General features: G+C 47.1%; 2 protein-coding genes across 3 annotated transcripts in view; one reads left to right on the top strand and one right to left on the bottom strand.

Annotated features, from left to right (window-relative positions):
- CCHCR1 (coiled-coil alpha-helical rod protein 1) overlaps positions 1-5874 on the bottom strand; it is a 75160-nt gene extending 69286 nt beyond the window's left edge. For both annotated transcript variants that reach the window (XM_075323437.1, XM_075323438.1), the window contains exons 1-4: positions 5746-5874; positions 4014-4082; positions 1835-2033; positions 798-1065 (exon numbers count right to left, since the gene is read on the bottom strand). In XM_075323437.1, coding sequence (XP_075179552.1) covers positions 798-1065; positions 1835-2033; positions 4014-4068 — 522 coding nt within the window. In that variant the 5' untranslated portion in view covers positions 4069-4082; positions 5746-5874. The remainder of the gene's footprint in view (positions 1-797; positions 1066-1834; positions 2034-4013; positions 4083-5745) is intronic.
- A 647-nt stretch (positions 5875-6521) lies between these two features.
- TCF19 (transcription factor 19) lies at positions 6522-12574 on the top strand. The gene is made up of 3 exons (XM_075322501.1): positions 6522-6780; positions 10788-11370; positions 12352-12574. Exons 1-3 carry the CDS (start codon positions 6522-6524, stop codon positions 12572-12574), a joined length of 1065 nt encoding a protein of 354 aa, XP_075178616.1.
- The last annotated feature ends 1037 nt before the right edge of the window (positions 12575-13611 follow it).

The raw sequence follows: 13611 nt of genomic DNA, 5'->3' as shown, positions 1-13611 counted from the left end.
GCGGTAGTCCCCGGCGCACTAACACACCCAGCAGTGCTGCAGTGTGTATGGCACAAGCGCTCCATGCGCGGTCCCCCAGGGGGACACAGAGTACCTCACAGTAGCAGGGCCTTGTCCCTGACGATACCCGGCTCCTGTCCAGCAGATTCCCCAGGGGCTGCGGAGGGAGCACGGTCCCAGTGCCTGGAGACCGATTAGGATCCCACTTCACCCAGAGCCCATTAAGGGATGGGGAAGGAAAACAGCATGTGGCTCCTGCCTATGTACCCGCAATGGGTACCTCAACCTTAACAGCACCGCCGACCAGAGTGGGGTGAGAAGGGAGCATGCTGGGGGCCCTGTTATGGGCCCTCTTTTCTTCCATCCGACATAGTCAGCAGCTGCTGCTGACTAAGATGTGGAGCTATGCGTGGATGTCAGCCTCCTTCGCACAAAGCATAAAAACTGAGGAGCCCGTGAGGCACGGGGGGTGTATAGGCAGAAGGGGAGGGGCTTTACACTTTTAAGTGTAATACTTTGTGTGGCCTCCGGAGGCAGAAGCTATACACCCAATTGTCTGGGTCTCCCAATGGAGCGACAAAGAAAATAATCATAGGTTTTATCCTCTTCTACTACTGTTCCGCCACTCCTGTGATCCCGCTGCAGCCAATCCCTAGCCACAATGGTGATACCGACATGGACAAGACATACCACTGAGGCTGGCGATTGGCTATTACTCATGATTACAAGACGTAAAATGCACCATAACAATGGCGGTGCTGGGGAAAATTGACAAGGATTACGTCCCCATCACTTGCCTCCTGCAGCTTCTGCATTTCAGCCTCTTTCTCCTTCTGCCTTTTCCTCTCCTCTTCTGGTCTTCTCCTCTCTTCTGCCTGCTCAGCTTCTCTACAGGCCAGCTTCAAAGCCTCCATCTCTTGCGCCATCCTCAGCATTTCCTCCTCTTTTTCTTGAGCAATGGCTACCTCCTTCTCTAGCTTCTGGATTTCTTTCATCTGATGGGCAATAATTTCCAGCGCCTTGGACTCTGATGGTGGAGCATCAGACGGAAGACGATCCGGAGACCTGTAGGGGGGGGTGGTGGTTATAGATGGGGAAAAACAATCAACAGGAGGCAAGGCATATTGTAAAGGCTTTGTTTGGTCAGCCACGAGGATAGTGGATAATTATGGCTACAGTACATAAATATAATTCATATTGTAACATGGCGACTGGTATGTATCACAGAAGTGGTATTAATCTGGATGTTCGCTCTGATACTTGTAGACAGTGCCTCGAGTCTTGTTAGGGGTATCAGGGCCACATTTTAGGGATAGCCGGACAGATGGGCGGGTCTGGCTATCCACATACCTCCGCCCAAGGGTGTGTCTCATGAGTTAATATGGAGACTGGTTGTTTGGCACATGGTCAGTGTGTGGAGATTTAGAGATATGGTCCTGTCAATACCTTGGGGAGCAAGCAGAGTGAGTAACCCCATCACAATATATACACTTAAAGGGGTTGTCCTATTTCTTTAATAAGATATATTACAAAGCTTATTATATTCACCTTTACTATTGATTTATACGAAGTCTGTTGAAACCACAGTGATCCTTTGAGGGATTACTATATGTTTGTATAGTATGATCTGTTTTTAGGATGAGATTGACAACATGTTAAATGGTACCTAACAGCAGACAGCTGAAGGGTCCTTCATAGATCCATGAGGTTGAATGCGAATCGCCCAGTCCCAGAAACCCCCAAACCAGCCTTGTATAATTTTGTCCTCTATCCACCTCCTCCACTTGTTGTGTAAATGGCTGTAGACTGTTATTACACCCTCTGCTCTCAGTACCTGGCCCTCGCAGCGTCTCCATTTTCTTGCTTTCTTTGCAGCCTCTCATTTTCCTGCTTCAGTTTTGTCAGCTCTTTTCTCAGTTCTGCTAAATCCTCAGGCTTAGTAGATGGTGGTGGAGGAACAGGTGCAGAGGGTGGAGGAGCGGACTGCTGGCGGGGGGCCTCAAAGTGAGACGGTGGGATCAGTCCAGTGTTACCTGTGCGGGAGCAGCGGACAGAAGAGACAGCACTTGTGTGAATACTGACAAATGGTGAATGGCGCATGCATAGAGGGCTTCCTGAATGTGCACTGACGTGACCGGTTTTCTGCATAAAATCTGCACCTTCTGGAAGAAAAAAACCCATGCGTGTATGGTGAGTTTTTCTTAATGATGTCAATAGTGGAAGATCTAAAAAAAATGCATCAACAATTGACCTGCTGCAGATTATTTTCTGCACCAAATCTGCAAGGTAAAAATAAAGCACCGTGCACACAGCACTTCTGCATTCTCATTGACATTGCTGTCATAAAGATAAACATGCAGATTTGTGCCAAAATCTGCATCAAAATGCACTGTGCGCACACTGCCTAACTGTTCAGAAGCGAAGGCAGCTGTGAAAGCCGTGACTTAAACCTGACTGATGATATCCAATATCATATAGATGCGGAGAATGCCTGGCTACAGCGCTGGGGAACCTGGAATGTCAATGCATCACACAAGACATCCTATTAATTTCAATAAAAGCAATATGTAATGCTTAATTCCTCCTAGGGTGGCGCTGCAGGGAAAGTGAACACTTCTTACCGGGCTACTATCCAACTCACTGCTTCTTCTACGGTAAGGCCGGTTTCATACATCCGGCTTTTTGCCGGATTCTGCGCACGCAAGTACAATGGCAGCGCCGCAACTTCCGGGTCCCATGCTCCGGTGTTGTGCTGCCATTGTACTGTATACACTGCACTGGCATGCGCCGAATCCGGCAAACCGGTGAAAAGCCGGATATGTGAAACTAGCCTCACAAGGAAATGTTTAACACTAGAACTACTGAGGTAGTCATTTTGACTACTTTGCACCATGTATTTCTATATAGGTGTCACGAGTCCAGTAGTTCTAGTGTTAAAGCAACGCTCCAGGGTTTTTTTTAATTGGACCGTTGGAGTGGTGCTTTAAATCTCAGTACCCTGCCCCCGGGTCTTGTATTTGCCCTCTGGCGGACAGATCTTCTATCACTGCTTCTGTCTCCAGTGACTTGTAACCTGTCCACAGCTGCAGTGTTTCATGAAGCTGGAGGTCACATCTCAATACAAGTCTAAGGCCCTGTGCTCACGCTGTGTATTTTGATGCAAATTTTGATGCAAATTTTCAGAAATCTGCAGCAAAATCTGCATGTCCATTGTGTAACCAGCAAAGTCTATGAGAATTCAAAAGTGCTGTGCCCATTAGTGATGTGTCGGATCGTTCAGGACCAACACAAAGATCCAGCTCCCTGCAGTGACTGACAGGATCCGGATCACCAGTGTGAGCCACTAAAATCTCTCTATACTGCTCTTTTTTTGCCACTGAAACCCCGTCCTCCCGTGGCTAAACTCCGCCTACTCAACAATCTAATTGGACACTTGTAAGCGGGCGGGGTTTGGTCGTGAGTGGGCGGGGTTTTGGTTACTATAATCTTAAATATGTGTTCACCCGGGGTGAACACATTTAATAAGGAGCCGAGAACGATCTGAAAGATCCGGCTCTTTTTGGTGAGCGGAGCCATGGGAAACGGATCACCAAGAAGAGCCGGACTGCCCATCAATAGTGCCCACCTTGAGTATTTTTCCCTTGCGTATTTGGTGCAGATTTCTTTCTGTACCAAATACGCAAGGGGAAAAATACTCAACGTGGGCACAGCTCTTCTGAATTCTCATAGACTTTGCTGGCTTCACAATGGACATGCAGATTTTGCTGCAGATTTCTGAAAATATGCTTCAAAACTACACAGCGTGGGCACTGGGCCTAAGAGAGCCTCCGCTCTGGTCATAGGTCACAACATGGGAACAAACGTGGTGTGTGTATAGGATTCTAGATTGATGTATGCTCGGAAGCCACATTTCACGCGTCTCTTCTTCTGCTACAAATCCTGGCGGGTGAGAAGTTTCCAATCTGGACCCAAGACTCTCAGCCAGGGTTAGACGGGGGACTCTGATCACTTACCGGATCCCCTGGATGTCAGGAATGCAGTCGGTGGATTTAGGCTTTTCTTCTCCATCACTATCCAGGACACTGCAAAACAGAAGAACCCAAATGTTACCCTCTGTGTCCGCACATCTGCATCAGGACCTCCAATTCTCAGCCCCAAACAAGAGGTCAACGACGGCCCCACAGGTGACTTATAAAACAGGACAATCCCTTTAACCACTTCAATACTGGGTTATTCCCCACCCCTACTCATGAACAGACAAACTTTAGGCTTTTTTGTAACTTTCAGCACCATAACTGCATCTTTTAGGGGTTTTTTGGTTTGTTTTTTTCTCCTTCCATAAAAAAAAATTAAAATTTTAACTCTCTTTGGGGCCTAACTTGTTGTTTTTATATTAATTTGTTGCCAATATCAAGATAAAGCATAATAAAAAAAAAATTAAATAGTTTTAAATAGTGTATCTCTTTCCATAATTATTAGTTGTTTTTATAATCAAAAGTGCTACAAAGTTATTTGTTACTATTTATTTTTCTTTTGCTTTGTCTGTGGTCATCCCCCCAGTTAGAAAACACCTTTTTAGGTGGGGGGGGGTTTGATTTATTATTAAAGTAATTATCAGAGATGAGCACATTTGCGTCCCTCTTGTCCAGCGGCTTCCCCGGCTTTTCATTAGCTGACTTGACAGAATGTCATGTGCGAGTAATGCCATGGCGGCTAACTACTGTATAAATTCGGAAAACGAAAGACGGGTTTTATGCCGCGCTAAGGCAAGTCCGCCTTCTTCTTCAGGGAAAAAGAAACATGTTTCTTTTTCCCTGAAGAAGAAGGCGGGCATGCGTTTGAAACGCGTTGGAATGGCTCATTAAAAGAATACCTTTTAATACTCCAGCTTTGTGGTTTATAGCGCGGCATAAAACCCGTCTTTCGTTTTCCGAATTTATACAGTAACCTTTATCTTTGACGGGGCCGCTGCTGAACCATCCTAGCACCCACATACGTCTGCACAGGGGTTGTGACTGGCACAACCTGACCAGGTGAGTGCATCCATTCTCTCTACCCTTCAAACCCTAATATCGGGTAAGACCCTATTGCGCCTTTTCTTTCCCTGCTACAGATTCTTTCATGGCGGCTAACTAGAAATTTAGCTGTTGAGGCCATCAGCTAGGAGGCTGGACATAAGGCTCCTGTCTGGAATAATGACCTGGTCCTGCGTATGGAAACAACTGTCTCTTCTCTACTGATTTCCCCTGTAACTTGTCCTCTATATATAAGCCCCAGTTACAGGGGACAAGTTCCCGCTCCTGCAGGATCTCCGTGCGGCTGCTGACTCTGGAATGACCTATATAGATTGTCCCGGCGTTGTTGGTCAGTGAATAGAAGCGTCAATGGGGAAAATAAAAATTTTCACGATGCAGATCTTACCGTAATGAGAAGATCTGGGAAAATCTCACCCTCTTAGCCACTTCTAGAAACATTTGAGGCAGTTTTGCACCAAAATTCTGGGTCTGTGCCATAGTTCTGGCCAAACACCCCCCAAAAATGCACTCTGCTTTACTGTAAACCTGTGCGGCTTCGTGGACTGTGCAAAGTCTTTGACTTTTTGCAATTGTCGCATTGTCCAGGCTTCAATGTGTGAACTGCATCTACTAGTTCCCTAACTTTCTCATCCAGTGTTGCAATAAGGCATGCTGGGACATGTAGTTCCCCAGCAGCTGGGGTATCTTCATTACCTGCACTGTAGCTTACCTTCTCCACTTCTAGCCCCGTCTCAGTTCTTACACTTCATCCAGGCGGGCTGCGAACCCGGGGAAACCACAACTGAAACAGCCGCCATGACTTTTTTTTTATGTTTCCCTCCCCTTAGCAACCAAACTGCCAGCATAGCAACGTCACCATCTATGTGTTAACAGAGCAATAAAGTTTATTGAAAGAACGAGTCAGCAGTGACCTTAAGAAGGGGGCGGGGTTAATAGGCGTCAACCAATGAGGGTGCCAGAAGAAAGGCGTGGATTATACGACCAATCCTTAACGAGGTGGGCGCGGTTTTTGGAGCGAGCCAGATAGTGTTTAGCCAATGGGCGCAAAGGGGCGTGCCACACGCTGGAAAACCGCGCCAAATTTCAAAGGCGCGCTTCCTTCCTCTGACTTTCCCGCCGTTATTCCCGGCGCTGGTGAGCGGCGGCGGGGACGGTTGTTCCGTGAGTTTCGTGACGTGACAGTCCCGGATTCCCCCCCTCGTTCTCTCCAGCGTCCTCCCTCCTTCCCCCACTGCTGAGCACGGTCTGAGGAGCTGGAGTCCTGGAGAGAGCGCTTATAGATAGAGCAGTGACGTCAGCAGCATTTGAAGCCACGCCCATTCTTTATTTTTTGGGGTCCTTTTTAAAGGGATGGAGGGTTTTCTGCTCATTTAAAGGGATAGTGTGACCTTTTCAGCAGTATTTTTAGTTGGGTATGATCTTGGGGTTTTAAGGTGAAAGGTCATCCCTATAAACGATAATTTTGACGGGTGTCCCATAGCCGCCATGGTGGGGTCGGATGTGTCGCTGGTGCAGCCCTGTTTCCAGCTGCTCCGTATGGGCTCTGACCATGGGGCGGCGCCGTCCTCTCAGGACCTGTACACCTTCCTACCGGAGTCTTCCCGCTGTATATACCGGCTCGGGGCACGGGCGGACCTGTGTGACGTCCCTCTGCCCGGGAAACCCTGCGTCCACGCGGAAATCCACGCCGAGCGAGAACACAGCGGAGACTGGCGGGTGAAGCTGGAGAGCTGCGCCAACTGCGGTGATTATCTCCGTGTCCGTGTGTCGTCTTTCTTCTCTTTTTCAGGCTTTGTCTATGGAGATGGCGCCACGCTCACGCGTTTTGAGACGTCCGACCCGGAACCATATGCGGTGACCTGGAGGAAACTGACGCCAAGATTGTGGCATTGTACATGGCCGCCACCATCTGGACTTGGTTGGGCCGCAGGGCACCCGGTCTGCCATAGATTACTGCGGTAGACATAGAAATATGGCTGTTTGCGGTAAAACCATATAGCCTAGTAGAGCTGGAAGAATCTCTCCTGTGGCCGCTGAGATCCTGCTACCTCCCGTCATCGGTTGGCTCTTCTTTTGATTGGATGTCACATACGCATCAAACCAATCCAGCCAATAAGAAGAGCCGCCAATGCCAGGAAGTAGGAGGCGGATCTTAGGATCCCCGTCCAGCGGCCGCAGATTACTGACCTGGTCTTTGCGCACCAATTTGCACCATTTCTACCATATTTCATGATCCCTGTACGGACTGCGGATCTCCTGACCCGAACTTACCGACCTATGAGGCTGTAAGGTCTGGTTACGAGACCCCACAGTCAGTCCAGAGGCACGGAGGTCCGTATATGTGAAATAGGTCCCTCTGAAACCCTGTGCGGGATGGAAACTGCAGGTTTTCATATGGAGGATGAAATCTCATCTGCATGCTGTAAAATGTTTCCTTGACATATGGTGCCGATTGTCAGCTTGAAACTTAAAGGGAACCTGTCAGGTGTAATATGCACCCAGCACCACGGGCAGTTCTGGGTGCATATTGCTATTCCCTGCCTAACCGTCCCTGTATACACTAGTATAGATAAAGAGATCTTTAGAAAACGTATTTCTAAAGATCTTTTACCGTATGCTAATAAGCGAGGGGACTAGTCCTCTGGGCGTTGCTTCCCTGGCTAGTCGCCCCCATTAGCATGATAGCACGCCTACAGGGACGTGCTATCATGCTAATGAATACGCAGCTTCACAGGATAATCTCATTCACCTCTCCGCCAACATCGCAACAAACAGGAGATTTCGGACCCCGGAGTTTGGGGCATGTGCACTTCTTCAGTTTGAAGCCAGGACATGTACACCCGGCTTCATAGTGCGCATGACCGCAACTCCGGAGTCGTGAAACTGAGCCGAAATCCCCTGTTGGACGTGATGGCGGAGAGGTGAGTGAGATCTTGTGACGCTGCACGTTCATTAGCATGAGAGCACACCCACAGGGCCGTACTAACATGCTAATGGGGCAGACTGGCCGGGGAACGAACGCCCAGAGGATTAGTCCCCCTCGCTCATTAGCATACGATAAAAGATCTTTAGAAATGCTTTTTCTAAAGATCTCTTTATCTATGCTAAAGTATACAGGGACGGTTAAGCAGGGAATAGCAATATGCACCCAGAACTGCCCGTGGTTCTGGGTCCATATTGCACCTGACGGGTTCCCTTTTATAATGGATTTTGCAGTAGAATTCATTGTACACATGAACGGTTCGCGAAGACATTAAGGCTATGTTCACACCTTGCATTTTTTTTTTTTTTTTTTTATGCATTTTTTTTTTCTGCAGACAAAACCTGCTCAAAAAATAAGCTGCTTCAAAAGGCTGTGTTTGCTGCATTTTTGTTTTCGCCATTTTTGGTGTTAATTGCCATTTGTCTACAGTATATGTTTAAATTGTTATCTTCATTAACCAAAAAAGCAGAAAAACCACTGACACGCTGCTTCTTTCAAAAAACGTAGCATTCAGGGGAAAAAAAACCAAATCATATGCATGAGATTTCTGAAATGTCATCGCTTCTGATGGGTCTGTAAAAGGCAGCTTTTAACTTGCTTAATCAAAAGGCATAAAACACAAAGTGTGAACATAGCCTAAAGGCTGCTTTACACGCTGCGACATCGCTAGCGATCTGCCGAGATAGCACATAGGTTTTTTTTGGGTTTTTTTTTATAGCACCAGTCACATGTGCGACCTCGGAAGATCGCATCTGCGATGTGGCGTGTCACATTGCTAACCAGATCGCTAGTGATGTCGCAGCGTGTAAAGCACCCTTAAAGGTGCCCATGTTCTATATGTGTCTGTATTTATGCATGTCTCTGGGCTAAGGAACAACGTTTGGACCTAATCGGTCTTGATCCCAGTGTCTCATAAGCCCCCTTACCATATCAGTGATTCCGGCACATGTGACGCCGTGTTCATACATGCCAGAAACACAGACAAACGCAGAGCCATTAAAATCAATGGGTCTGTGAACACCTCCGTGTTTTCACAAGGTCCGTGCAGAGTACACGCGTGTCCATGTGCTCCACCTGGCGACCTATCAGTTTTTCTCAGGCATCACTGACGTGATCAGTGTGACACGTACCGGAAAAAACCCTTGTCTTTGAAATAAAATGCTTTTCTATACTCGCCTGTCTCCAGCGCTGCTGCCTTCGGCGCTGCTGTCACGTGCTTCCGGGACCGCTTATTAAGCTCAAGCACATCGCTGCACCATGGACCTGGAAGCAGCAGCGCAGCAGACAGGTGAGTATAGAGGTTCATACTTTCCAGATGTCACACGGCTAGTATACTGACAGCACACATGTGCGCGCACACACATATGCACCTACACCACAAACTGTGCAAAATGTGTGTTGTACATGGACGTGTGAAAGAGGCCTTAGACCATCATGAAGTATTGCTGGCACTCCTGTGTCTGTTACAGTAGACAGTCTACACCAGACTCGGGCACCGAACTGCCAGCAGTACAGTGAGGCTATGTGCGCGCTCTGCATCGCACACAAAAGGTGCGCTTCAGAGCGCAGCTGAAAAGCTCCGTTCTGAAGCGCATGGTGCCTGCAGAATTCGTGCGCTCTGCATGCTGCCTCTCCCTGTAGACAGCATGCAAGGTGCACAGAAGAAGTGACATGTCACTTCTTGAACGCAGCGCTTCGGGCAGCAGCCAATTTGCTGCGTTCTAACACGCCACGTGCGCACGTCTCCTGCACAATCTCCATAGATTGTGCAGGGGATGCAGGACGCATGCAGTTACGCTGCGGTGCAGATCGCAGCGTAACTGCATGCAATTACGCAACGTGCGCACATAGCCTGACACTGATCAAGACCGATTAGGTCGAAATATTGTTCCCTGTCGCCTTCACCTATTTTGTGTATATACCACATCTACACTTAAAGACTTGGCGTATTGAAATAAGCGTGTGCAGTGATTCTCTCGTATTGCTACCTGGGTTATTTATTATCCATTCACTGGCACCTCCACATTATAGCTGCGTGTGCACTATTCTCTATCTGTATGTATATGCTGTCATAGCACCCTCTCACATTTGAATAGTCATTTAAAGGGTTTTTCCCCCACCTTCAGAGATAGATATTGTCATATAGTTCCTATAAATGAAACCAATTTTGCAATTTACTGCTTGTTAAAATTTCCATCCGTTCTTGAGATATTAACACTTTTCTTTTGTTTACATCTTATTACCTTGGAAACCGACCACCACTGTGATGTAGGAGAACGTTTGCAGCCCTTACAAGCTTTTTTTTTTCTGACCCTTATTGAGCCTGTCCACGCTGTTTTGAAGTCAGCCAGAATTGCTTGATCGCTCTGTAACCTCTTAATCCCGGATAGCTTATTAATTACACAGCAGAAGTGGTCGGTTTCCTAGGTGACTAACTGTAAACAAAAGAATAAAATGTCAATATCTCTAGAACGACTAAAAATTGTAATAAACGGTAAATTGCAAACGTTTTTGTAGTTCTATGCTCCATCCAACAATGTACAGCTATGATGGGAATAATTCTTTTAAAGTGAACCCGCACTTAAGGGTGCTACCACTTTTACAACAGAGATTAAAAATCGACAACCACACATCTGCTTCAGTTGCATCCTATGTTTCCTATGAATGCATAGCAGCTCTGATATCCAAAGAAGTCCTGATTGTGTTTTCCTAATTCTGTAAAAGTCGGATGTTGAATATTGATGTCGGCTTTTACACTTTCACCCTAGGTATTTACGTCAACGGGATTCAGCTCCAGTGTCGTCAGAGGATAGAGCTGTCGGACGGAGACCTTCTCCGCTTCCAAGAGGGGCCTCCTTTGCCATCGTCTCCTTCTGCATCCCCCGACACATACTTCCTGTTCCAGCGGGTACGTGTGCGTCCTCTGGACTTCTGCGCCATCACATCCCCACGTGCCCAGGCCACCACTTCCACCGGTTTCACCCCCGTAATAGGAACGAGACGGCTCGGAGGAGAACGCGACTCCTCTCCTTATTACACCACCGGAGCCACGGTCATCCTCAACTCCATTGGTAGCATTAGCAAAATGAAGCGGGAAAGGATGCACAACAGCGGACTGATAGGAGGGACAGTAGAACTGGCCAAACCGCCGACCCCAGATTTACCGCTGCCGTCTCGTACGGGTCTGGAGAGAAGGAGCAGTCGCAGGAAAGCGCAACACAAGGTCCTTTGTGAACTGGGGGAAGAAGAGGAGGAAAGGCAGGTGGAAGACGAAGATGGAAAGAGGAAAAAAAAGAGAGGAAGGCGGAAGGAAGAAGAAAAAAGGATGGCGCAACACTCAGAAATGGGACGGTAAGGAGAGTGCTCTATTTTTAATATTTTTTTTTTGTTTGTTTGGTTTTTTTGTTGGTGCTATAAATAGAAGTCCCCTGTCTTATACTCACCCGCCATCAGCTTTATTATTTTATCAGCACCGCTTCAATCCTGCGGCGACAACTTGTCCAGAAGTTACTTCACAAGCTCTCAATACAAGTCTGAGAGTCACAAAGAGGCTCCCATAGAGTTGTATTGAGTTGTGACCTCCGGCACGCTCCATGAAACACTGGAGCTATGGGTGGGTCACAAAGTGAGGATTACGGCAGTGATACTGGAAGAAGATGAGGACTGCAGCAGATAAGTATAATGCAGGGGACTTTCATTTAAAGCACCACTCCAATGGTGAAATATAATATTTAAAAAAACAAACTGTACTTTACTCCTCCTCCCCTGGTCCGGCATTGCGTTTCCGCTATTGTCTTATCAGTCTGTAGTCCTGATGACAGCATTGCAACCAATCAGTGAGCTCAGCGGCTCTGTTAGGATTGATGGCAAAGCTGTTGAATTAACATAATGGATGCAGTAGTGTTGTCAGCACTGCAGACAATGACACCGGGAGCAGCAGCGGAGACTTTGGTGCTGAACTTGTGGAGGGGTGAAATAAGTTTGTTTTTTTGTTTTGTTTTTTTAATTTGGTCTTATCTGACAAGGTACCTGCTACCACATGCCATGTATGAGACCCGGCGACCATGTGGAAGAAGGTGCTCTAGTCAGATGAGACCAAAGTAAAATATTTTGGGCTAAATAAAAAACAATATATGGGGCGAAAAACTAACACCCTGAAAACACCCTCCTCACAGTCTCACATGGTGGAGGCGGCATCCTGCTGTGGGGAGGCTTTTTTTCAGCAGGGGCAGGGAAGCTAGTCAGAGGTGATGGGAAGATAGCTGTCCTTTCTGTCCCTTGATCCGTTTTGGAGGCCATTCTTTCTCATTTCACTTGATTCCTTTTTTACAGGAAGCCTCGTGGTCGTCCAAGAAAGAACCCGGCTCCTGCAACGGTCGTTTCCCAGACTGTCTCCAGTGCAGAACCTTGCGCCTGGCGATCGTGCTGCCTCCCGCAGGAAGACACGGTGAGCTGGGTGCAGTGCGACCGCTGTGACTCCTGGTACCACGTCGTGTGCATCGGGCGCAGCCTGACCTCCCTGCAAGACACAGACTTCCACTGTGGCTGCACGTGACCTGTGAACACTTCTTCTCTCTCCTTCTTTCATCTATCTCTCCTTTTTAAGTATCCATTTATTTTTACCACTTTTCTATATACCCCAATTGCGGCAGCCCCTATTTCTAGCCCCTCTTTGGCTGCAGCAGATTGCACATTACAACTGTTTTTGTGCATCACTCAAGGCATTATTCTATCACATATAATGGGGACCTTGTTGCACCCCACTCCCTTCATTATTTATCCCGGGTCCGAGTCCAGGGTATTTAATTTTTAGCTATATAAAACTATGATGAACCAACGAAGCTTCTGATACCGGACAGATCTGCCACAGACTCTTTAGTGATCATTTATCGCTTTGCTAGGCTATTCCAGATAGAGACGGGCACAAAAAACACAAATGTTTATATTTTACCATTCGTTTAAGAGAGATTTTTATTTTATTTTATTTTTAAAGGAAAATCCCTGTCCTCCAGCTGTAGTTTGTTTTTAAAAAAAAAAAAAAAAAAAAAAAAAATCCTGTGCTTCATTCACTCTTAACAGGTCCATCACTGGCTTTTTGAAACTGGTCCCAGTGGTTTTCTGAAGCGCTGATGTCACATTTTACAGCGCTGCAGGCAGTAACTAAGTAACTATGGCACGAGCCGCTGAGCTTTCTGAATGGCTGCAGCACTACCATCAATAATAGACATCAGGGTTAGCGGTGGAGACTCGGCGCTGGACCTGGGGAGGATGAGTAAGCACAGTTTTTGTTTTTTGGGGGAAGATGGTTATTTTCCAAACTGTATTCTGGGGGATAGGGGTTTTCTTAACTGGAAACCCCATTTATAATCTAAATTGATGATTCCCGTGGGGTGTAAGTGCGGTGGTTTGTACAAAACAGGGGGGTAGTGAATATAAAAGTAGGCAGAAGTAAAATGTCTATCAGATAGTTTTCGTGTTCGCATAATGATTCCATTATCGCTAGTGCGATCGTTGTGCGCATTTTCTCTTTACATAGAACGGCGTTCTGCCGGGTAAAAATCATCGCACCCGACGAACAAGCATTTCCTCATT

Source organism: Anomaloglossus baeobatrachus, chromosome 9 (assembly GCF_048569485.1).
Source record: "Anomaloglossus baeobatrachus isolate aAnoBae1 chromosome 9, aAnoBae1.hap1, whole genome shotgun sequence".
Taxonomy (NCBI): domain Eukaryota; kingdom Metazoa; phylum Chordata; class Amphibia; order Anura; family Aromobatidae; genus Anomaloglossus; species Anomaloglossus baeobatrachus.
Note: the sequence above shows the minus strand (reverse complement) of the source record. Positions and strands in the feature narration are given on the sequence as shown.

Coding starts and splice junctions, on each gene's coding strand:
- TCF19 (XM_075322501.1), top strand. CDS start 6,522: ATGGTGGGGTCGGATGTGTCGCTGGTGCAGCCCTGTTTCCAGCTGCTC. Junction 6,781..10,787: donor GGAGAGCTGCGCCAACTGCG/GTGATTATCTCC, acceptor CTTTCACCCTAG/GTATTTACGTCAACGGGATT. Junction 11,371..12,351: donor CAACACTCAGAAATGGGACG/GTAAGGAGAGTG, acceptor CCTTTTTTACAG/GAAGCCTCGTGGTCGTCCAA.